Raw genomic sequence first — 23,415 nt, 5'->3', positions numbered from 1 at the left:
GGAAAATGATGGGAAAATCCCCCAAGCCTAAATATGGCAGCTTTTTGTACAACAACCACACCAAGGGGATCAAATAAGGACACCCGAGGTGTGCAGAGAGAAACTGGGGAGTTAAACCAGAGCAATAAAACAGGGATGAGCTGAAAACAAGGAAACCCCCCCCATTGACACTGGCTCCTCCCTATGCTGAGGAGCACCAGCTGCTTCTGGATCCCTGCTGGGTTTCCCTTCCCTGTGAGAAACGAGATGGGTTGGTTTGGCATGGTCAGTCCCTGCCTGAGCCCCTCTTATTTTGGGGGACAGAACTAAACAGAAAGGGCAGCTTGGTGGGGTTTTTTTGTCTAAAGGTCCCACTGACCTGGGATCAAATCTGTTGTACTGGAGCAGCAAAACCACTGGCACCCAGACAGTGGTTCCATCCACCATCCCTGTTGTTCCAGCCTGCCTTTGGCATTTGTTTTCCAAAATATTAATTTAAAATTATTCACATGTTTATTAATAATAATTTTCTATTTCTTCCCAATTAATAAGTTGGGATGAGCAACCCACATCTGCACTTGGCAAATGCTCCTCTGGTCAGAGCCGGGCACTGGAGCCCGCCACGTGCGGAGTTATCCCTGTTCTCACCTGTTTTCGCTCTGTTTTGCCTGGTTTCCCTCGCCCTGGGTCTCCGAGACCGCCAGCTGGGACCGGAGCCGCTCGGTAGGACCCCAGGGAACCGGGAGGACCGGGGGGCGCTGAGCTCGGCTCGGTCCCTGCGAGGAGACGCGGCTGCGACGGCACCGGGAGCAGCTCCAGCACGAACCGGAGCCCGAGCCCGGCAGAGCTTCTGGTAGCCGGGAGCGGGAGCAGGAGAAGGGAGCGGGACGGGGCGGGGGGACCCAACGGGGCCGCCCCCGTTCTGGCGCCCTCCGGTGGCCACAGCGCGTTTGGCACCCGGGGCCGCACCTGCCCCGCACGCCGCAGTGTCGCCGTCTGGCGGACGCGACGAGGCAGTGCAGCCCCCCGCCCATACCGGCAGCGGCGCCCCTCAAAGGACAGTGGCGACACGCAGACACCTTTCCGTCACCCCTTTATTCAAGCCGCTGCATGTTCTAGCCCTCGCCCATCGAGCCAGCCGGTGCTGCCGTCCGGGACCCGCCCGCAGGTACCGGGAGCTCCTGCGGAGAGAGCAGAGCCCGTGGGCATCAGCACCTGCCCCAGTGCGGGGGTCCAGTCACACCGACTCAGTCACTGCCCGGCCCTGTGCACCTTCATGCGATGCCCGTCTCGTGCACGTCCTCGCTTCGGGAAGGGGAATTCTTGTTCAGCGTCTCCATCTCTTCTGCCTTTCTCTTCCTACGCTGCCTCCGACAGTGACTTGACGGGGCAGGAAAATAATTAAAAAAAAAAAAGAGGCAGAATGAGGCATGGCAGGGATGCTGCTCCATGTCCCTCTGCTTTCACTCTGCAAAAGCTCCAGATGTGATCACATCTGGTTTCCAGCCGCAAAGGAATGTCCCAAGCACCTCCCAGCACCCACAGAGCTATGTCCCACCCGGCTAGGGCAGCTCAAATTCAACCTGTCTGGAGCCAGCAGAGCTGGGCAGGATTTGCTCCCAGTCCAGGGCTTTCCCTTCCTTCTTCCTCTTCCCTCCTTCCCTTTCTTTCTTCTTTTCCCTCCCGCCTTCCCTCCCTTCCCTCTTTCTACCCCCTCTCTCGTTTTCTTCCCTCCTTTCTTTCCCTCCTTCTTTCTCTTCCCTCTTTCCCTCCCCTGTTTCTGTTCCTTCCCTCCTTCTTTCCCTTCCCTCTTTCCCCTCCCTCTTTCCCTCCCCACCCCGTCCCCGCACATACTGACTGCAGAGGCAGATGCCGACAATGAGGATGATGAGGGTGACGATGGCGGCAATCAGGGAGATGATGACAATCTGGCTCCCGTCCCCTCGCAGGTAGAACAGATCCACCCTTTCGCAGCGAGCCCCAGTGTAGCCTCGCTCACACCTACTCCGCGGCACAGGGAAGGCAAAAGGGGGGGTCCCAAAATCTGCTGTGGTGCCCGTGCCCCCCTCATCCCGCTCTCCAGGGGAGGATGGGCACGGCATCCCCCCCGTGCCGGCGTGTCCCCACTTACACACAAGCCGGCGCCTGCTCGGCCACGAGGAAGCGGCACCTGCCTTTGACACAGTAGTGCTTGTACTCCTCCGGGCACCGGGAGAAGTGGCCCTGCCGCCTCAGCTGCGTCCCGTTCCCTGAGGGTGGCAAGGACAAAGAATCCCCCCCAGGGGTTACAGTTCTGCCCTGAGGCTGCAGCATCCCGGGGCTGGTCTGTCCCCACAGCGCGTCCGAGCCTGGCCAGCTGCAAACAGCCACCGACACGCGTGTCCTTGGCTTCCCAGTCACACGGCTGTGCCAGACAAAACACCTGCTCATGTGCCATCCCGGCCCGGTCCCCACCGCCTCCGGCTCCCCCGAGCATCCTGGCACCCCCGCCTTACCTGTGCATCCCTTGGCCGTGTCACAGGTGAGCCCTTCGGTGCCGTGGCCAGCGGTGACATTGGCGTCGGCACCCACGCAGCTGAAGAATGCCAAGCCTGGAAAGCAGCGCGGGTGGCTCGAAGGGGGAGGCCGAGCAGAGCCCTGGCAACCCCACCAGCGCCCCGCCGAAGCTACAGGGAGGGGACCGGCAGTGGGCTCTGCAGCCGCGCCCACGGCCCCCCTTCCCTGGCAGCAGCAGCTTGTCCCCAGGGCGAGGAGAAGGGAAAGCCGGTCCCCGCCTGTCACCTCCACCCACCAACGCCCCAGCACAAGAGTCTGGGAACCAGCGGGGCAGGTTTTGGGGCACACAGCCCTGACTGCAGGCAGCCAGCTGCTCCTCTGCCCTGGGAGGATGCAGGGACTGATGCCCAGGGAGACATGGAGTCACAGATTGGTTTGGGTTTGAACAGACTGTGTAAAGTGCATCTTGTTCCAACCCCCCTGTCTTGGGCAGGGACACCTCCCACTATCCCAGGTTGCTCCAAGCCCCGTCCAACCTTGGACACTTTCAGGGATGCCGCAGTCACGGTTTCTCTGGGCAACCTGTGCCAGGGAAGGATTACTCCCCGGTATCCAATCTAAACTTGCTCTCCGTCAGTGTGAAGCCATTCGCCCCGTCCTGTGACTCCAAGCCCTTGTGACAAGTCCGTCCCCAGCTCTCTTGGAGCCCCTTTAGGCACTGGAGGGTGCTCTAAGGTCTCCCTGGAGTCCAGCACGAGCCGAGCCAGGAAAGAGGCCACGGCGGTCTCCGTGGCCACGGGCCGAAACCGAGAGGCGGCTGAGCACGTCACGGTAACCGGATCGCTGGTATACCAGCACTGACTCAGCACGGCCCCGCTCCCAGCCCGGCCCTCCGCAGGGATTCACCCCGCCGCGGTGGCACCCAGGGGAGCGGGGACAGGTCCTGCCTGACGGGGCAGGGTGCTGGGCGGCTCCCGCGGGGTGACACGGAGAGGCGAGGGGTGTTCCCACGCCGAGTGGGTGCAACGTTGAGGCCTCCCAGAGAGAGGAAAGTTTGCACATCCAAATCCTGGCAGCCTCATCTCCTGCTACCTGTTGTCTCATCCGGCCTTTCAGCACCCTGGAAACAGCGGTGGGAGTGCCCAGCCGAGCCTGCAAGTCCCCCTGTGCCACAGCAGGGACATTCTCAGCACACACGTCCCTCCTGCCTATATATAGGCACTGCCGCGCTAATGACGGGTAACAGAGCTCCCAAAGAGCCGGGCGGGGAGGAGAGGGAGCCCACCGCCCCACGCAGCCCAGCGGCAGGGTGGGAGCTGCCTGGCGGGAGCCAGGGATGAGCCACGGGGCGGCTTCCCCCGCGGGAAGCAGCTGCGGGCGGCGTGGGCACGCGGCGGAGGAGAGAGGGAGGGAGGCTGACTTCACTCCCGGTGACCGAGTTCACAGCTCGACATGGAAAGATCCCCACCAAGATGAGCTTCCCGCCCTTATTGCAACCAGATGCGGAGCTGTGGCATCCTCCGGGCTGGCAGCCCCTTGGCAGGACCGCCCTGGTGGCAGCGCCAGCTCCGGAGGGAGGAGGCTGTGCCTCCCGGCACTGGGATCGCAGCACCAGGAGCTGCGGGTGCAAACTCCCTCATCTCTTTGATGCACAGAGAGCCCGGCTCCACTATCTAAGGCTGCACCCTTTTCTGAGCAGCCACAGATAACTCAGGAAAGCATCCCAAACATCGGGTTATTGTGCTGTAACACCCCCACGCTCCCACCGGGAAAGCCCTAAGTGCAGGACAGCAACAACCAGGCCATTGCCTTGGTGTGGTGGGGCACCCAGCTCCAAAACAGGTCGGCCACCCTTGGTTTCCTCCTGTCAGCACAGGTTTGGAAGGTTCTGCCAAGTGCCATCACCAGCTCTGCCAAAAGGCCAAACCCAAACTGTTCCCAGCAGAGAGGAAAGCTCCCCCGACATTCCAGCCCTGACGCTCTGCCAGGGGGACATCAGCTGTCCAGCCCTACCTGTGGTTACCTCCTGCCAGTCCCGAGCAGGCAACTGCCTGCAGCTTCCTGCTTCCCAAACGCTTAGGAGCTAACATGGGAAGGCTCACACACTTGTTGAGTAGGTACTGGCCCACCCCGGCATTCCCCCTCCCCAGCGCTGCCAAGGATGGCAGCAGGTGCTCAGGCACCGTGAGCAGTGTCCCATCAACAGGTGGGAAAAGCATCCCAGTCCTGCTCCAGGATCCAAACACGGTACCCTGGCCCCAAAGGATTTGAGGATTCAGAGCCAAGAGGGGCATTTGAATGGAGTGGTGGGGAGTTCCAGGATGGGACATGGGGGAGCCCAGAGACAGGACTGGGTAAACACCAGGCTGGGCATGGGGTCAGGACTGGGATGGGATTGTCCAGGGGAACAGGGAGTCACCGGGATGGGACTGGGGAAACACCAGGGTGACAAGATGAACACCGGGATGGGACAGGGTCAGCATCGGGATGGGGTGGGACAGAGAAGGGTACAGGAGTTCGGCAGAATGAGACCGGACGAGAAGCAGGATGGGACGGGGAAGCACCGGGGTGGGACCAGGAGGCAGGTGGAGGATCACCAGCCTGGGACCGAGAAGCAGCAGGATGGGACAGGGGCAGCACCGGCACCGGAGAGAAGACGGGGCCGGGCTAGAGGGTGACACCGGGCTGGGACAGTGGGGGTGGCGCCGTGCAGGGGCGGGGGGCACCGGGCCGGGACAGCGGGGAACACCGTCTGTCGGTATCTGGGTATCCCGGGCCCGGGACAGTGGCGGGCCAGGGGACCCCCGTGCTTACCGGAGGCGAGGGCCAGGCACAGCAGCAGGGTACCGGGGCCGCCGCCCGGGGCCGGGGCCGCCGCCGCCGCCTCCATACGCGCCGCCGCCGCCTGCCCGGTGCCCGGTGCCCGGCGGCTGCGGCGGGGCGGGACGGGGGCGGCCGCTCCGGCACCACCGCCCTCCTCCTCCTCCTCCTCCGCCTCCTCCTCTTCCAGCTGCGCGGTTCCCACCCCGCTGGAGACATCCCTTGGCGGTCTGGGGGTGCCCCTCCAGGCGTGTCCCCTCCCGTGTGTCCCACCCACGCGTGTCCCACCGACGTGTGTCCCACCTCGCACCAGCCACGCCTGGCCCTGTCCTGCCAGGAGGTGTCAAGCAAATGCCTCAGCACAGCATCCCTGGGGGATTTGGGCAGCGTGAGGAACCCCCAACCCACCCTCCCGAGTTCCAAGCAGTGCTCCAGGGCTCCCCTCCTCAGAGGGTGTGCACCCAGGCCCAGCCTCACTCCCCCAAAGCCGTTTATCCCTGGCCAGCTTGTTATGAAAAGGGAGATTTATTCATAGCAAGCAGCTATAAAACACCCTCCCAAAGGCCTTGGCAGGGAATGACGGCAGCTCCAAATCATCCTGTGAGGGGCTGTGCCTTGGCACAAGCCCTCTGCACACTGGCCTTGGGGTGGTTTTTTTGCCTCAGGGTGTGTGGGAGGATGTTTCTGGCCCCCTGAGTGAAGCCTTGAGGAATAGGGGTGAAGGTGTCCCCAAGGGATGCTGGTGGGTCCCCTCCTGGCATCTGGGGATGCTCAGCAAGGATGTGATGTCACAGGCTGTGATGCTGTTCTGGCTCCAAGGAAAGCAGAAGATCTTTGTCCAGCTCCGAGGGGTGCAGGCAGGGAGGGGTGGTGGAGCTGCTCCCTGCTCTGTGTCGTTACAGGCGTGAAATAAGGTGGAAATGAAAGACTGGAAAGAACGGGTGACCTCAAACCGCAAGCTGGCAGCTATTAATGCAAGTGCTGGCAGCCACCCAGCCATGCCATTTGGCTGCTGGCCAGGGGGTGAGCGAGCTCCCTTAGCCCTGGCCAGCCAAAAAATCCTGCTGCAAGCTCCAGCACCCTGGTACCGCCGGCCCCTCGGCTCGTGGCCACGCTGGCTCCCTGCCAGCAGCCCCCCAGAAACAGGCAGGGGATGATAAACCACCAGAGAAACATTGCAAAGCTCCAGTGGGGACACATGACCAGCAAAAATGGCACCTGGATGTGGCACAGGGCCACCCAAGAGAACCTGGCTTCATCCCAGTGGCCAGCCAAAGGCAGGGAGCAGGCAGCAGAAAACCCTTGTGCCCACCAGAAAAAACCAGTCTGCCTTCAGCATCCTTCATATCTAGATAAAACTGGGGAGAAAAAACATTTTAAAGTGATTTGAAAAGAGATGGAGCCCCAAGGCAGTTGTTGCCAGAGGCAACAACTGTTTCCAGTCTTTGACAGCAATGGGAAAGGGCAGGCAGAAGGTATCCCCAAACTGGGACATCTCTCTGGCCATCCCTCTGCTCTGCTGAGGTGACCATGCTGAGGGGACCAGGCAGAGGTGACCAGCAGATGGCAGCTGGAGCCCAAGCCTGGCAACCAGCAGAGACACTCCAGGCCTCCCACAGCCCAACCCTCGGCACCCCAACACCCAGATCAGGTGTGGGGTTTTCCATCCAAGACTATGGTGGGAAGTGGCAGCTGTGCCCTCTTCTCCTGCCCATGAAAGCATGAAACGCCCTCACAAAGGAAAATAAAAAAGGATGGGAGACAAGCAACAGGGAGATTATCACACTGTTCCCACGGCACCGAGCTCCTGCAGCAATAACAGCATTATTTTTCCTCCTCCCAGGCAGAGGAAAGGTTTCAAGGAGAGCTGAGGTGCTGATATCTCCCAACACCCATCTGCTTCAGCAACACCAGCTCACTTGGATTTTGTGTCCTGCTGGTTTAGGCCCAGAGCCAGGATCCATCCTGAGAAAATGCCACACAATGCAACAGAATAGAGGGCTGCATAACCCTAGATAAAGATAGCTTGGCCACAGCCTGAGTTCCATGACATCCTTTTCCATAGTGAGCATGCAAAAGCCCAGAGAAGATGAGTTCAGCCTGCAAACATTTCACCCACAGCAAAGCACTTTCCAGAAAGAAACACATAAAAAATGGTCCTTGTACCTCCTGCTGTGCCACAGGTGTCTCCTGGCTGGGTCCTTTGGGCACTGGGAGGTGCATTTTGGGAGCTGTTCATGCTGTGAAAAGGCAGGGACACATTCCACTATCCCAGGTTGCTCCAAGCCCCATCCAGCCTGGCCTTGGACACTTCCAGGGATGGGGCAGCCACAGCTTCCCTGGGCAACCCATGCCAGGGCTGCACCGTCAAGCAGGAGCTGGCATGGCCCTGAGGATGAAGAGGGACAAGTGGCAGTGCCACAGGGCACCCTGAGCACCCACCTGGAGCCAGTGGCTGAGACAAGAGCACCCCATGCCCAGTCCTCAGTGCATGATGCCCACTGCCAGCATGTGGTGCTCAGCATTCAGTCCCAGTGCCTCATCCCAGGGGCAGGGCGACTGGTCCCACCACACAGCCCTGTGCTGAGTGCCCATTGCACCAGGGCAGGGCGACTGGTCCCAGTGCCTGCACCCGGTATGATCTGCCTGGCGCTTGGTACCCTGCAGCCAGATCCTGGTACCCACGGATGCTGCAGTGCCATACGCAGTTCCCAGTGCCCCACATCCTCTACCCGGCCCTCCACATCCTATGTCGGTGTCCCGCACCACCCTCTCAGAGCTCCGCCTCCCGTGTCGGTGTCCTGCACCTCCTTCCCGGTGCCCCGCATCCCCCTTCTGGTGCCTCGCATCCGTCTCCCGTTATCCCACATCCCCCTCTCGGTGCCCCGCATCCCCCTCTAGGTGCCCCGCATCCTCCTTCTGGTGCCCCACATCCCCCTCCCGTTATCCCGCATCCCCCTCTAGGTGCCCCGCATCCTCCTTCTGGTGCCCCACATCCCCCTCCCGTTATCCCGCATCCCCCTCTAGATGCCCCCCATCCTCCTTCTGGTGCCCCACATCCCCCTCCCGTTATCCCACATCCCCCTCTCTGTGACCCGCATCCCCCTCTAGGTGCCCTGTATCCTCCTCCAGATGCCCCGCATCCTCCTTCTGGTCCCCCGCATCCTCCAGCCGCTGTCCTGCATCCCCCTCCCGTTGCCCTGCAACCCCTTCCCGCTGCCCCGCATCCCCCTTCCCGCTGCCCCGCATCCCCCTTCCCGCTGTCCCGCATCCCCCGGCCGCTGTCCCGCATCCCCCTCCCGTTGCCCCGCATCCCCCTCTCGGTGCCCTGCATCCGTCTCTCGCTGCCCCGCATCCCCTTCCCGGTGCCCCGCATTCCGCTTCCCGCTGCCCCGCATCCCCCTCTCGGTGCCCCTCATCCTTCTCCTGGTGCCCCGCATTCCTCTCTCTGTGACCCGCATCCCCTTGCCCTCTGTCCCGCATCTCCCTCTCGCTGCCCCGCACAACCCGCCAGTGCCCCGCACTCCCCTCCCGGTGCCCCTCTCGGTGCTCCGCATCCTTCTCCTGGTGCCCCGCATCCTCCTCTTGGTGCCCCGCATACCCCTCCCGTTGCCCCGCATCCCCCTCTCGGTGTCCCAAATCCCCCTTCCCGGTGCCCCGCATCCCCCTCCCGTTGCCCCGCATCCCCCTGCCGGTGCCCCGCACGCCCCACCGGTGCGAGTCCCGCAGCCCCGCCGCGGTGCCCGGGGCCGGCAGGTGCCGCTGTGGGCCGGGCACGGGCGGGGGGCGGTGGCGGCGGCGGCGGGGGCCGGACCGGGGCGGGGGCAGTGGCGGGACCGGTCGGTGCGTCCCTCCCGCCGCGGCTGCCAGCGCCGCCGGCACCATGGGCTGCTGCTGCCGCCTCCTCCTCCTCGCCCTCCTCCTCCTCCCGGCAGGTAAGCGCCCGCCGCCGCACGGGGATGGGGACACGGGGGGGACACACCGGGGAGCCCCCGGTGCCGGGATGGGGGCGATGCGGTGGGGACGGGGGAAAGGCAGTCCCCCTTTGGCGGGGACAGCCCGGCTCCTTCCCAGCAGGGTGCTCCGCAGAGCAACACACTACCAGTGGTCCCACTCACGTCCCACAGGGATGCCCCAGTGGCCCCGGTGGGGTTGGGCAAGAGGTGTTTCACCCCTCTTTTCCTCATCCCCTGCCCCGCAGGGGGGTCCGCAGCCGGTTTCCCGGCTGCTCTGAAAGAGGACAACTTCGGGGGACCACCAGCATCTCCTCACGGGGTGTCCACCTGCCCGGGCTGAGCTCACCCCCAGCCCCGCACGTCCCTTCTCAGCACGGTCACTGCTCTGAAGGAGCTTTCATGTCTCTCCCTGGCCTTGAGCGGAGGCTCCTGCACCCCCAGAACCCGATATTTCCCCCACCAGCTCCAGGCAGCTCCTCCCGGCAGCCCCAGCCTCCCCATTCCACAGAAACACGCAGTTTGACATCCTTCCCCCCGAGACGGAGAGAGGAGACAGTTCTGTCCCCAGCGATGCGACAGCGAGCGCAGGTCACCCCTCCAGGCAGCCAGGCTGCGTTTTTAATAAACAACACGAGGAGCTGCTCGCTCAGAAACATGGAAAACACACTTGCATAACCGGGGACGCTGGCGAGGAGAAATCCATCGGGCAAAGCTGTCATTATCAAATCGCTGCCGGCAGAGCAGAGCGGGGGGATGAGGCAGCCCAAAACAGCAGCTGGGGAGGAGGTCGTGGCTGCAGGACCCCAAACCACCTCTCTGGAAAACCTTCCGCTGATAAGTGACCCCAGTGGTGTGAGGGGAGGGAGAGCCGCATGAATCCATCTCTCAGTAAAGAGGGAATTTGCTAACAAGCTCCTCTTTCTGTGCTTTCCACCCCCTCTGGGAGGGATGGGGCTGAACATTTTGCTCCACGGGGATGCTGGAGATGCTGCTCTCCTCCTTCACGGGCTCCTGCCTGTCCCGAATTTGCCCCAAAAGCAGCCAGCCTCTGCTGGGAGTCAACCTTTGGGGTTAGGAGGCGGGTTTTTCCCAGCGCCCGGGCCAAACCCAAAGCTGTTCCCACGACCATCCCTCTCTTAAGCACCAACGCCAGCGAGGCTTGGCAGGAAAGCCAGGAAAGATTTCCCTGGGCTGTGGTCCCCATGGCTCTCGGGCTGCTCCCAAACACCCCCAGGGCATCTTTCAGATGCTTCCTACGACTATTTTGTCCCCAGAGAAATAATTCTTAAATGTATATATATCTATCACTTGGGAGGAAGCACAAACCACGATTTAAATATGCTTCGAGCTCATTCTTCAGGACTTAGTGACAGCAAGGACGTCACAGGGCAGGAGGAAAATTAGTCTGGGCTTTGCCTGGCCACGTAATGAAATAACAGCGTCTCGCACAAGGAAGTTTGTTATCCTGTTATTATTCCTTACTCTGGATGTAAATTCAAACCTGCTTGGCTTTCCTGACATGATGCCCAGCCCTGAGCCTGCTTTCCCCTTCAGCAATTTACCCTGTGCCACAGCTGAGACATTTTAAAGCACCTGCAAGAGGCAGCTCTTGGCTTTAAAGATTTTCTGAGCCCTTTTTTGTGGAAACCTGGAGTGGACAGGCTGCTTTTGGGGATCTTGGAGCCTCACGGGCTGTTTTAGGCTGCCAATGGAGGAGGCAAAGTTTTGAGCATTCCTGGCTCTGCTCCCCAGTGAGGGACAGGAGAAATGGGTAGTTATTTATCCCCTCTCCCAACCCAAAGGAGCAATCAGCCTCCAATACCAGAGGATGCTCCAAAATTCCTCCACCTAGCCCAGCTGCTTCTCCTTCTGGGAAGGGCTGGAATGGGACTGTTGCACTTTGAAAGCTGCATCCAGAGGCAGTAATTAGCAGCTAGCCAGGAAAATTAAGGAGCTGTTACGTTGTCACTTGGGCAGAGCTGCTGCTTGCAACACTCCTGGCTGGCTCCAGAGTCATATCTAAGATATCTGCTGGGAAAAAGTATTGTCAGGTGTCCCAGGCAGGCAGGTCCATCTGCCATCCCCCCAGCCATCTAAAGACTCCTCTTCACCCTCTTTTCTGCTATAATTCCATTGCAGCTTCAGGATTAAGGGCTTCAGGAGTTGAATAGTTAAGGAACACTTTGTTCTTGGGGGGAAACACCACATTTTCTTTGTGTGGAGGGTGGGTTTGTTATGCCACCAACAGTACTCACCTCCAGGTTGGGATCATCAGGCAGGTGGTACCTGAGGAGAACAGGGACACCCACTCCAGGCAAGGAAGGAGATGGTCACAGGGACCACACAGCATGCAGGCTTTAAAAGTTATTTTCATCTGGGAAGAGCAGACTGCCAGATTCCCCAAATCCCCACCTTTATTTAGCCATGCAGATTTTGGAAAAGCCAGGCCATGCATCTCCAAGAGATGCTGGTCCATCCAGGGAAGGGGACGGTGGTGGGGTGGCTCAGCAGCAACCCCATCCACGAGGTGGGACATCCCTGGGGTGCCCTGGCCAGCTGCATGTTTGGGACAGAGCCTTGGGATGGTGAGGGACACAGGGATGCAGCACATGGATTTATTTCTGTTGTGTAGCTGTTTCTCTTAGCTACAGAAAGCTTCAGAGCAATTAGGCCTAAACCACTTAACGACCATGCAGCAGAATAAAACTAATCATGCAGGAAGCCGGCTCGGCTCGCCAGTAAATCAGAGCAACTGCAGATTTATTTGATCTGACGGCCTTGGCTTCTTTGCACGGTCAGGGAATAGCTTTGCCTTTTACCTGTTGGTGTTTCTGGCCCCTGGTTTTCTCCCTTTGGCTTCTTCCTCCTCTCAGAACAGGTTTTATACCGTCACCAACAGAACCTGGCACTGAAAACAGAGGTGATGGAGTAGGAAGCCAGGGAGCAGCACATCCCCCAGGGGTCCTGCTGCCCACATTATGAGCCACCAGCACACCGGAGCTTTGCTTCAGACCTCAGCAGCCTCCACATTGGCTCTGGTTCACTAATTGAAGACCAACAGCAAACCAGATACCCTCAGGAGTTACCATTTGCCATTACCAATCCAGCTGAGTGTTCCCTCTGCAATGGCATGGAAAGCTTGGCGGGGGTGAGACAGAGCTTAGAGCCTGCAGAGCTGCTCCCAGACCTCCCCATCATCTGTATTTTGGGGGGATAACGAGGCAGAGCTCCACAGGAGTGCCCTAGAGAAAGAGAGACACGAATTAAGAGCCCAAACAACCACCACATCCTCTGTGTTCCTTCCCCCATGTCAGCACAGAGATCAGTCAGACCTCTGTGTACTGCAGATGGGCATCCAACCAGCAAGGAGAGAAGTGACCATCACCAAATCCCAAACTGTGTGGTGACAGGGAAGGTGGGGCAGTGCAGGGCTGAGCAGCTGGAAAAACTAGTTGAACTCAAAGCAAAAATGGGTTTTGTTTAGTTCCAGCCACCATAAGGAGAGTTTTTGCCATCCACAGCCAGATGGTACCAGTTTTCCAGCTAAAAGCCACAATGAAAGTTGTAACTGAGCACAAACAAAGGGGAAGGGAACTGCAAAGAAACCAACACAAGGTGTGGGGCTCCTGAGCCACAGAAACCAAAGCCAAGCCAGTGAGGTCATGAACAGGAAATCCTTATATTTAAATATAGATTGTTTTATTGCTCTGCATCACTTAACCTGGTTATAAACCAACACACACTGCAGGACCAGGGTTCTGTCATCAGTGCTTGGTGAGGTCCTTTTTGGCTTACTCTGGATAGGTGTTGTGTTTAAAAAGTGAGATTACTGTAGACTTTTGCTTTAAAGATTAAGTCTGGTGCTTAGGTATGGTCCTGGTTACGTGGGATTTTTTAGTGTTTGCCCCAAAAACAGCAGCTGGGCACAGTGCACAGGCACTGTATGATGTGGGTGCTCAGCAGATCTCCATGTTCCAGTGGCTTGTTTTGATCCTGTTGTTTTCTTTCTCCTTCAGAACAGGTGGCTGGATTCCTTGTTTAAGTACAGTCAGGATACACTGCTGGCAGGAGGAATGAATAATATTCATGTTATGGAAACTTTCATTATCCCTGTGGCCCTGGCTGCTGGAGGAGCACCCCTGAGTGCAGCTGGGCTTTGGGTGCCTTGGTTAATTTGGGCTGAGAGCAGGGGTGTGGGTTAGACCCTGTGGATCTTCTGGTGGTGATGCCAAATATGATAAATTCTGAAGGGAAGCTTGTTAAAAGCTCCATCTCTGCCTTATCAGTGGCTGTTTGTTTGCTCCAGCGTGCCTGCTCCATCTGATGTCATTCACTCAGGCTGGAGATGTTCTCCAGTGGCTTTTATGCTGCTTTTCAGCTGGCAGAGCAATTCAGGATTTGCTGCAATGGCTTTTGGAGTGCCTGGGAAATGCATTGCTGGAGAGGCTGCCAGCCCAGGTCAGGCAGCTCCTTCCCAAACTGAGCACAAGAAGTGCTCAGCTCCTGCAAGGGCCAGATCTGCCCCTTTGTGTGGCTCCCAGAAGCCAGGAGAGCAGCATGGAGAGGGAAATAATCCATTATAGGGATGGCTCCTTCCTTAGGTTGACAGGTCATTCGGGTTAATATTCCCCAAAAGCAGAATATTTGAATTATTGGGCTTCGGGTTGTTCTTTCCTTGCCTGTTTTCAGTATCACTAGTGAAGAAAATTGAGAAAAAGGACTTTCCAAAGCTCCTGTGGAGCTCTTAAGTGTGGCCCTGCTGCTTTCCCAGGTGGTTCCCTTGTCCTGCAGTCCCCTGCCTGGGCTCTGCTGGATTCCAGCAGGGTGGTCAACTGCCTTAAGTGAATTAGATGGCAAATTCCTCAGGGCTGAGCTATGCTCGGCATCCTTTGGGAGCTCACATCCCTCAATCCCTCTGACAGCCCCTGCTCGAGTTTTTTCAGCCTTTGGATGTGGTCCTAAAAGGAGTTTTGCCATTGTTTATTTTGCCCCTTATTGCAGTGCACTGCTCTGCTCCTGCTCCCAGCAGCAGCTCCTCCAGACCAGGTGTTGGGGGAAACAAGCAACACCTCCCTTGGCTTTTCTTTCCCCTTTGATTTCCCCTTTCAGATGTGTTGGTAGAAGAAAGGACTTGCAAACATGCTGGGTGTTCTCCTGACCTTGGGGACAGTCAGCACCCATCTGTGGGACAGGTTGTCCCTGAGCTGGGTGCAGTGACATGGGGGACACGTGGAGCATCCCAAGGGCACCCTCAACCAGGTCCTTTTAGTCTTTTCATCCTGACTCCATCCAGAAGCAGCCTGCCTTGCCTCCTCAAGGAGCATGGCTGGGATTTCCTGGGATCACGTGCTGTAGGTGAGAGCTGGACACCAAGGCTGGGGAGCTGAAGGCTTGGAGGAGGAAGAGGAGGATAGCAGTGCTGGCACAGGCAGGGAATGCCAGTAGGGAGAGCCAGGGAGAACCAGGCCTGGGCTGAGCACTTGCTGCCTCTGCTCGTGCTCTCTCCTGGGAAGTGTCCCTGGGACTTGTGACCTTCTTGGCCAGGAGCACTCAGCCAGCAGCCAAGGATTGTTCCTGCATCCACTTCTGGCTCACCCTCTGAATTTACACCCCTCAGATATTATCAGAAACTTCCTGACTCATCCAGGCTAGCAGCACTGCCAGCTTTCCCAGCTCCCTCCAAAGCTCAAGCAGATCATGGGAGCTCTGCTGACCCCAAGCAGTTTGGGACATCAGGGTGGCTTTGCCTGGAGATGGAAGGTTGTCCCTGAGAGCCTGGGAGCATCTATATTTACAGAGGTGCCAAACTTTCAAACTGCTCCCAGCCCTGGGGGGATCCTGATGGGCATGTTGGGCTGCAGAGGCTGCCTGGTACCTGTTGAAGAAATCTGGAATGTCCAGGTATGTTGGAGCAAGGAGTATTGGAATACAGATGGATGCTGAACCTTGATCCTGCTGCTGTGGTGGTCTGGAAGCCACAGAGCTGGCTTATTCAGTAACCAGATTCCAGCCTGTCATCCATCTCCTCTCTTATCCTAAAGGTTTATTATCCTTGTGTCCTCAGCCTGAGGAAGGTGAAAGCTCAGACATCTCCAAGTGCCTGTCCCTGGGAGAGAGGAGCAGCCATGGCATCAGTCCCACCTCCAAGACCCTTTTCCTTGGGAAATGGGGTCCTTCACTTGGTATCCACACTAGCAATAAAAAAAATTTTGGCTGGATTCCTGAGTCCCTGCTCACCAGTGCCACATCCCACCATTCCTACACAAAGGCACTGGATGTTTTTGTCCTCCACACTCATATAATTAGTTCATTGCAGCTGGAGTGAGTCCTTGCTCTTCCCAGTGCTGGGTTTGGGATGCTCTGGGGGGGTGTAAATAAATGAATAGATGGAACAAAAGTGCCTCCCAATGTCACGTAGTGTTGGCACCCTCTTCCCTCATCCCAACCATACTGAGGGATCCAGCTGCCAGTGCTGGACCAGTGCTGAGCTCAGGCCTAGAAAGGGGGAGAAAAAAGCCCCAGCAGTCAGCTGGTGGGGCCAGAGGAGAAAATGACTCATCTTCATGCTAAGAAATGGAGACAAACGAATGAATGCACAAGGAAATGTGGGGAGAGGAGAAAGAGGCATCTTGTGTTATCATTCCCAGCTGCACTGTGAGGAGGAGCTTCCTCCCCTGCTGCTGGGGGGAGATGCTGGGAAGATGGAGAGGATGTTTGAGGATGGGGAGATTCCAGACTTGGGGGGGAAATGGGGTTGATTTATGCCAGGGAAATGGGTCTGGTTTAAACCTCACCTCGTGGTACACAACTGTGTTTTCCATCTCTTATTTTAGATGCTTCTCAGTGTTTTAAAAATGAACTTATTTATGGCTTAATTCCCCAAACCTTCGGTGCTTCCTCACACCCCAGGTGACCCCAGGGATTTTCCTGTTTTTAACCTTCCTTTGTCTCCCTCCTAGGACTGGGTGATGACTCCCCAGAATCTCCCCTCAAGCCCATCAGCCCCCCCTTGCTCTGGCAGGGGATCCCAGTGCCACCAGACTCCAGGGATGTGGATGTCCCCACACCAGCTCCTGGCCAGCCCTCCCTGCCCGTGCCCACAGCACCTTCTGGAGATGGGGTGTCCTCTGGGCCTTTGGAAGAGGATGGCCACAATGCCACCCCTGTGGCAGAGCTGTCACCTGCTCCTGTCTCTGCCACCATCGCCGTAACAGAGACCTCCAACCCCAGCTCGGTGCCACCGACCTTGGAGACAGCCCCAGCTCCTCGGACAGCAAACCCTGCTGGCTTGGCAAGAAGCACCACAGATTTGGGGGCAGCTTCCCCTGGCCCCACGGGCACAGCTGCATCAGCATCACCCTCCACTTCCATTCCCACCGATGATCCGGACTCAGTCCTGTCCCCAACGCCTGTCCTGGCGAGCCCTGGCACCACCCAACCACCACTGCTGAGCAAGGATGTCCCCTCCCTGGGGACACTGGCCATGGCATCGAGCCTGGCCATGGAGCCAACACCCCCTGCAGTGACTGTGATGAGCCCCAGCACAGCCGAGGCCGCGGCCTCCGACAAAACCACCGGAGTCACCATGGAGGAGGTGCCACGTGCCTTGAGTGCAGGTGAGCTCCACGCTCCTCACAGGCATCCCCAGACATGGTGTCAACCTTGGGGAGCTCACACAGGAGGGGCAGAGTCCCCAGGCTGGAAGGGAAGGGGTGGTCAGCCTCCTGGGAGCATCACTCAGCAACATTCCTGGAGGGGCCTGTGGCATCTGCTCCACTGGGAGGTGTAGGCAACAAATCTTGGTTGCCTGGAGACAGGAATAAAATCCTTAGGTTTGCAAATTTGACTTGGAGCACTTAAGGATGAGAGGAAACAAGTGGCTGGATGGTGGGTGCAGCCTGAGTTAGGGTGGTGTAGGCTTTTCTCCTCCCTCCTGGACACCTCACTAAATTGGTCCTGGCCTTGCCCTGTCCCCTTCTGTGAGCTCAGGTAGCTTAAAAGTGCTCCAGGAGGCCAGAAAAGAGAGGGATGTGGAGTATTTTCCAGCCTTGGCTGCCTGGTGCTGGGAGGAGCTTCAAGGAGTGAGTCCATACCCCCCCAAGCAAAGCCCAGCTGTGCTTTATCCCCAGTCCGCCTGACTTTATGGGAATGGGATCATTGCAACAACACAGGCATGTCCTGCATCCTCTTTGGGAAGCAGGGAGGGGATATTCCCCCAGCAGAGACAGCTGGTGTGGGTGCATTGGGAGCAGCTGGGGTGTGGGGTGAGTGCTACAGAGCTGGGATTTGGGGGGCTGAACTCTGCCCAACTTTCTGATGGCTCATCCCCAGGGAGCATCGTGGCCATAACCGTGACTGTCATCGTGGTGGTGGTGCTGGTTTTCGGGGCAGCAGCTTACCTCAAGATCAGGTAAGGCTGTTTTTGGGGTGGCCCCTTCTCCCTGAGGCTTCAGCCCCTCTCACCATCACAAAGCTGATGCTCAAGGGCAAAGCCCTGAGGAGATGCTGCTCCCAAGCCCTGGGGAGGGGGTGTAGACTCTGGTCCTGGCACAGCTGCATTTCCAACCACTTTTATACTGAAAAGCAGAGTTTTAATTCCTCGTTTTACAAGAGCCTTGCTCAAATGCCAGAGCCACTGCTCAGCATAGCCATAACCAGTAATTATCCCTTGGGAAAGCTGCTGCTGTGGGTCTGGCTGTGACTGGGACAATAAACAGCAGCACAGCCCAGTGCTGAGCATCCCTAATGAGGCTTTGCTGACAGCTGAGAAGAGCAAAGGTCTTGTTTTAATTCCCTGCCCTGTCTAGTCTGGTTCAACAGGGGCAAAATCCAGCCTGGCCTTATCTTCTGTCCTGCTGCCTCCTCTTAAAATATCCCAAAGCTTGACCCCTTGCACGAATATTTCTCCACCTCATGGTAGAATAACTAATAAATCCCCAAATCAACTGGTTTGCTTTTCCTGGCAGGCACTCCTCCTATGGAAGGCTTTTGGATGACCATGACTATGGCTCCTGGGGCAACTACAACAACCCTCTCTACGATGACTCCTAGCAGGGATGAAGCAAAGCCAACCCCATCAATCCTTAATTTATAAGCTTTTCTGCAGCAGAGCATCCGCTGGCGAGGAGATGCCGAGCAGGGAGCCCCTGCCCTGGGCAGGATTCCGGTGTGTCTGGTGGATGGCAGGAACTGCAGGGCGGGTGTGCAGTGCCAACAATAAACCTGAATTTTGGCCTATAGTCCTGGGGCATGTCAGCCACTTGTTGTAGGCAAGGGAACCCAAATTCCTCAGGGGAAGGGGTGGGGAGGCCAAAGGAGAGGATGGAGGTGCAGCCAGTGCCGTGGCATCCTTTGAAATGCTGCTGCTCTGTGATTTGGGGGGGCATGGGGGGCTGCTGAGCCAGCAGTGTGCAGGGCTCTCCTGTGCTTTCACTTGTCCCTTTGCCCAAAATCACTTCCCTGTGTTGCCCTGCTGTGAAATCCTTTGCCCTGTCTCACCATGAGCAGTTACAGGGCTGCTCAGTGACTCCTCCCTTCCTTGCTTTTCCTGCAGGTGCTTCTCTGCAGAAGCTCCTAATTTCCTTTTTTACTACTTTATTTGGGTTTTTTTTGCCCCAAACACAGCCTGGGAGCCCCCAAAAAGGTGCACTGCCCACCCATTTCACACCTGTGGCTGCTTGCTCCACAGCTTTGTTTTTAATCCCTAAAAAACCTGGCTGCTAAACTAGAGCAGAGTGTTCCTTCAATCCCCAGTTTGTGTTCAGCTTTCAGTGTGTGAGGATGGTGGGTGGCTGATGGCAGGGCTGGTTTGGGAAGGGGATGCTTCACCACTTCTCCCTCTGGCTAAATTCCCTGGCAGTGGAAAGCAAAGCCCTCATGTGTGACCTTAATAAATAAACCAGCACTAAATGACCCTGCAAACTTTTGGGATGTCCCAGCACAGGTTGGGGAACAGGCTCTGCTGTTGGCCCTGCCTCCTAAATGGGGCATCCCAGGAAACATCAAAGCTTGGGGCGTTCCCATGAGTGCTTCCTGCAGCAGATGCATCATCTCCTGATTTCCATCCAGAGACTGGAATGTGTCTGGCACCACAACAGCCACCTGGAAGGGTCAGGAGAAAGGAGGGCAGCTCTTCCAGCTCCGCTTCCCAAAGGGAAGTGCAATTATCAAGCATTTTCCTTTTCCTTCTGAGCCTTTTTTAGCCTATTCACTGGCTTGTCCTTTCACCTCTACTGTGAATACTGAGTGTTCCTCAACCTCTCTAGTTCCAGCTTGGGAGAAACAGGAAATAAACCTGTGAGTGGTTGTTGCACCTTCCAGCCTGGAAAACTTGGAGTTGGGAGCATACACAGGGCAGTGCAGGCTCTGAGGATGCTCAGGATGAACAAAATCCCCTTTCACTTTTTGGGCACCCAAGAAGGAAAGCAATGAATGAGGCCACCTTGGTTAAAAAAAAACACAAACTGAGTCAAAAAACCACCACCCTTCTGCTCTTGGGTGTCGTGGTGCTGCAATTGCCTTCCCAAAACCACACAGAAAAGGTTCTCCCTTGCTCCTGATCTACAGCTCATTATTGTCCAGCAACAGCAAACAGCTAAAATTAAAAAAAAAAGTCAAGTCCAAAGTATTAAAAAAATCACTCACTTTGCTCAAATGCTACTGTTAAAATACATGAAGGAATAAAAGGAGAGGCAAAGCCACCACCTTCACTTAAAAATATATAACCCCCAAGGGAATAAATTCCTTTTTCCTGAAAGAGAACAGACATGGGGTGTCAGCTTTCCTGATCAACCCTGTGCCTGGATGGTAGAAAAGAATGACTCTCTTGCCTACAGTGCAAGGAAGGGGCTGTACATATTTTTGGGGATGTCCTGGGGTGAAAATAGTTTCCTTTGCCTCCCCCAAGTGCCTGGGACCAGAAACCATCCCCAGTGCCTTTATCCACAATGCAGCTGCCCTGTGACATGGATAATGTGGACATGGAAAACGTGTTTACATCTGCAGGACTGTTTGCCAGCACGGGCCAAGGCACGGGACAGCCTAAAGAGTAACAGATGTCTCTGCCAAGTGGAAAAAGCACTTTATTTTGGGGGATGATGCCCTCAGAGGGAGGATGCCTGTGTTCCAGGCCATGGCTGCAAACAGCCCTCTCACATTCCCACCTCAGACCTCCAGCTCACCCAGGGGTTTCTGGGGAAGAAGGGGAAAAAACAACCATAAAAAAGGCATTTTTCCTTCTCTTTTTAAAAATAATGCTGCTCACTCTGCCACTGGCTTGTTTTATTTACAAAAATAGCAAACCCCCGTTTTTCCCAAAGGCCCCCTCAACTTTGGCTCAATTCCACCTCCTCTCAACTCCCCCCATCTTTGGCACTGTTTCATCCCAGAGATATTTTATTTATATAGGAAAAAAATAGTTCACATAGCTGGGTGCAGAACATCCCATTCCCCGAGTCTGGCAGCAGCGCCGCAGATGACGTGATCCCTCTCCAGGTCTCCTGCCTTGCCCTCCTCACCAGAGAGCTGCAGGCTGCTTTATCACTGCTTCCAGACTCCCTCTGGCCTCCCTAATTATGCCCTTGTTTTGCTCATTTGTGAATATTCCCATATATCATCCACATGCTTCCCAGAGTCATCTCCTCAGACTCTTGGTGGAATTGCTGGAGTCAGGATTGAGTTGTCAGCAAGGACACCCCTGGTTGCAGCCCCCAGGAGCAAGAAATGCTCATTAGATACAGGAATAGGCTCAGGTTTCACAGACCCAACTCCTGGTGGGACCATCAAGGAGCAGAAACCAGGGAACTGCCCTGTTTGCAGCACGGAGGTCCCGGCACACCCCTGGGCTGAGCTTGGAGCTGCAGACACAGATGCTCGTCTGCCCCTCTGAGATATAAATAGCACCACATGACCAGCCTTTCCCTAACTGCGTTCCTTCCACTTGGAAATTTAAAAACAGATGGTTTCTCTGCAGCAGGGCAGGGGCAAGACATCAGCCTGGGCACTGGGAAAGCCACAGGAGGGGATGGCTGTTCTGGAGGTTTCATGTCAAACACCCCTAATTCCTCCCCAAATGATGCTGTTGGAGCAACACAAAACCACACCTGAGTCATGAAACCAGACCAGAACTGGGGATCTGCTTTCACAGAGTTCCTGAGCCATCTTCCTGCCACATTCCCATGGGATGGAGGGTTCAGTTGAGCCCCCCGATCCTGGATTGCTCCCCTCACTGCCTTCATGAATCCCTCTCCCAAGTTTCACATACTCCAGCAGGCCCTGGCTTTATTAAAAGCTCCGTGACCTTGTGTGTGCTGTGGCCCTTGTGCCTGCTGGAACATCCCATTTTTCCCACAGGGCAGTGATGATCCCATGTGCTCCTGATTCTGCCCTAGCCTGGTGAGGCAGGCTGGATTCCAGGTGGCAGGCAGAGTGGGAGCTTCCCAACAGCTCCCAGAGCCAGCTGGGAAGCTCTGGCCAAGCTGTCTCCATCCTGGGATCATCACACCACTCTGATCCAAGCTGCCTCCATCCTGGGATCATCACACCACTCTGATCCAAGCTGCCTCCATCCTGGGATCATCACACCACTCTGATCCAAGCTGTCTCCATCCTGGGATCATCACACCACTCTGATCCAAGCTGCCTTCACCCTGGGATCATCACACCACTCTGATCCAAGCTGCCTTCACGCTGGGATCATCACACCACTCTGATCCAAGCTGCCTCCATCCTGGGATCATCACACCACTCTGATCCAAGCTGTCTCCATCCTGGGATCATCACACCACTCTGATCCAAGCTGTCTCCATCCTGGGATCATCACACCACTCTGATCCAAGCTGCCTTCACCCTGGGATCATCACACCACTCTGATCCAAGCTGCCTTCATGCTGGGATCATCACACCAGTCTGATCCAAGCTGCCTCCATCCTGGGATCATCACACCACTCTGGCCAAGCTGCCTCCATCCTGGGATCATCACACCACTCTGATCCAAGCTGTCTCCATACTGGGATCATCACACCACTCTGATCCAAGCTGTCTCCATGCTGGGATCATCACACCACTCTGATCCAAGCTGCCTCCATCCTGGCATCATCACACCTCTCTGGCCAAGCTGCCTCCATCCTGGGATCATCACACCACTCTGATCCAAGCTGCCTCCATCCTGGGATCATCACACCACTCTGATCCAAGCTGTCTCCATCCTGGGATCATCACACCACTCTGATCCGAGTTGTCTCCATCCTGGGATCATCACACCACTCTGATCCAAGCTGCCTCCATCCTGGGATTATCACACCACCCTGATCCAAGCTGCCTCCATGCTGGGATCATCACACCACTCTGATCCAAGCTGTCTCCATCCTGGGATCATCACAGCACTGTGATCTGAGCATCTTTCCCATCCCATCTCCGTGGGACAGGGCAGCAAAGCTCCCTGGGGCACCTTCCTTCCCATGAGGCAGCTCCTTGCCTGTACCAGCTCCATTTATCTTTATCCCCTCAAAATGCCATTCCTTTTTCTGCTGTGCCATTTATTCCCTGGCAGAGGCAGTGAAGGGCTCAGTGCCAAGACAGAACAGTGGTAAGGCTGGTGGCATCAGGTTCCCTCCTGCACTTTCCAGAGGCAAACACCAAAAACAGGAGAGCAAAAGGTCAAAATCACCTGGATCCCACCCCCAAGAACCACTTTCTTTCCCAATACCAAAGCCCAGCTGTGGAGGCAGCTGCTTTTCCAAAGCTCAACTTGACTTTATGTTTTCTTTCAGCCTCCTCTTGTGGCTGGAACCCAAACAGGAATATTTCCAGCTGGGATAAAATTAGCTTCCAACATAACATCAAACTTGCTTGGCTGTGGACTTGCCCAGCACAGTTTTACCATTAGCAACACACTCAAAAGCTACTTGGCCACAGAGTTTTCTGGAATGACAACTCCTACAGGCTGGTAGGAGCCCCACCAGCACTCTGGGCTTACCTGGTAGCAGGTCTCCATCCCAGGAAGGTGGTGGAGTCACCAGGTGCCAGCAGAGCCATTCAGAGGGTGCTCCAAAGCAGCAGGAGTCTTGCTCCTACCACAGAAACAGGGAAACACAGGAGGTGCTAAACCCACTGATTTTCCTACCAGCGTTTCAGGCCTCACACATCCAACCATTTTTCAGCACTG

General features: G+C 56.6%; 2 protein-coding genes and 1 long non-coding RNA gene across 4 annotated transcripts; 1 reads left to right on the top strand and 2 right to left on the bottom strand.

Moving 5' to 3' along the window:
* Window positions 1–1,037: 1,037 nt before the first annotated feature.
* Window positions 1,038–7,582, bottom strand: BTC (betacellulin). 2 transcript variants are annotated; one of them, XM_071555440.1, is made up of 6 exons: window positions 7,462–7,582; window positions 2,475–2,570; window positions 2,111–2,228; window positions 1,834–1,980; window positions 1,252–1,359; window positions 1,038–1,160 (listed from the first exon to the last, which is right to left on the bottom strand). In XM_071555440.1, exons 1-5 carry the CDS (start codon window positions 7,532–7,534, stop codon window positions 1,254–1,256), a joined length of 540 nt encoding a protein of 179 aa, XP_071411541.1. In that variant the 5' UTR covers window positions 7,535–7,582; the 3' UTR covers window positions 1,038–1,160; window positions 1,252–1,253. The 2 variants fall into 2 exon arrangements, with proteins under 2 accessions (XP_071411541.1, XP_071411540.1); XM_071555439.1 differs by lacking the exon at window positions 7,462–7,582 and adding an exon at window positions 5,290–5,408 and having other exon boundaries at window positions 1,039–1,160.
* A 1,541-nt stretch (window positions 7,583–9,123) lies between these two features.
* Window positions 9,124–19,564, top strand: PARM1 (prostate androgen-regulated mucin-like protein 1). The gene is made up of 4 exons (XM_071555438.1): window positions 9,124–9,230; window positions 16,211–16,867; window positions 17,583–17,661; window positions 18,218–19,564. The coding sequence occupies exons 1-4, from the start codon at window positions 9,179–9,181 to the stop codon at window positions 18,300–18,302; spliced, it is 873 nt and encodes a 290-aa protein (XP_071411539.1). The 5' UTR covers window positions 9,124–9,178; the 3' UTR covers window positions 18,303–19,564.
* On the bottom strand, window positions 11,475–23,316 carry LOC139672038 (uncharacterized). Its single transcript, XR_011697847.1, has 3 exons — window positions 23,227–23,316; window positions 12,071–12,493; window positions 11,475–11,537 (listed from the first exon to the last, which is right to left on the bottom strand). It is a non-coding gene; the product is annotated as an uncharacterized lncRNA (long non-coding RNA).
* Window positions 23,317–23,415: the final 99 nt, after the last annotated feature.

The sequence above is a fragment of the Pithys albifrons genome, chromosome 5 (assembly GCF_047495875.1).
Source record: "Pithys albifrons albifrons isolate INPA30051 chromosome 5, PitAlb_v1, whole genome shotgun sequence".
Lineage (NCBI taxonomy): Eukaryota > Metazoa > Chordata > Aves > Passeriformes > Thamnophilidae > Pithys > Pithys albifrons.
This window is presented reverse-complemented; position numbering and strand designations above follow the sequence as displayed.

Bases quoted from the DNA above. Each gene is read 5' to 3' on its own strand.
- BTC (XM_071555439.1), bottom strand. From the start codon at position 5,365: ATGGAGGCGGCGGCGGCGGCCCCGGCCCCGGGCGGCGGCCCCGGTACC. The intron at 2,571-5,289 runs GTAAGCACGGGG...GCTGCTTTCCAG, and splicing joins GTGCCTGGCCCTCGCCTCCG to GCTTGGCATTCTTCAGCTGC. The intron at 2,229-2,474 runs GTAAGGCGGGGG...TGCCACCCTCAG, and splicing joins CACGGCCAAGGGATGCACAG to GGAACGGGACGCAGCTGAGG.
- PARM1 (XM_071555438.1), top strand. From the start codon at position 9,179: ATGGGCTGCTGCTGCCGCCTCCTCCTCCTCGCCCTCCTCCTCCTCCCG. The intron at 16,868-17,582 runs GTGAGCTCCACG...GCTCATCCCCAG, and splicing joins GCCACGTGCCTTGAGTGCAG to GGAGCATCGTGGCCATAACC. The intron at 17,662-18,217 runs GTAAGGCTGTTT...TTTTCCTGGCAG, and splicing joins GCAGCTTACCTCAAGATCAG to GCACTCCTCCTATGGAAGGC.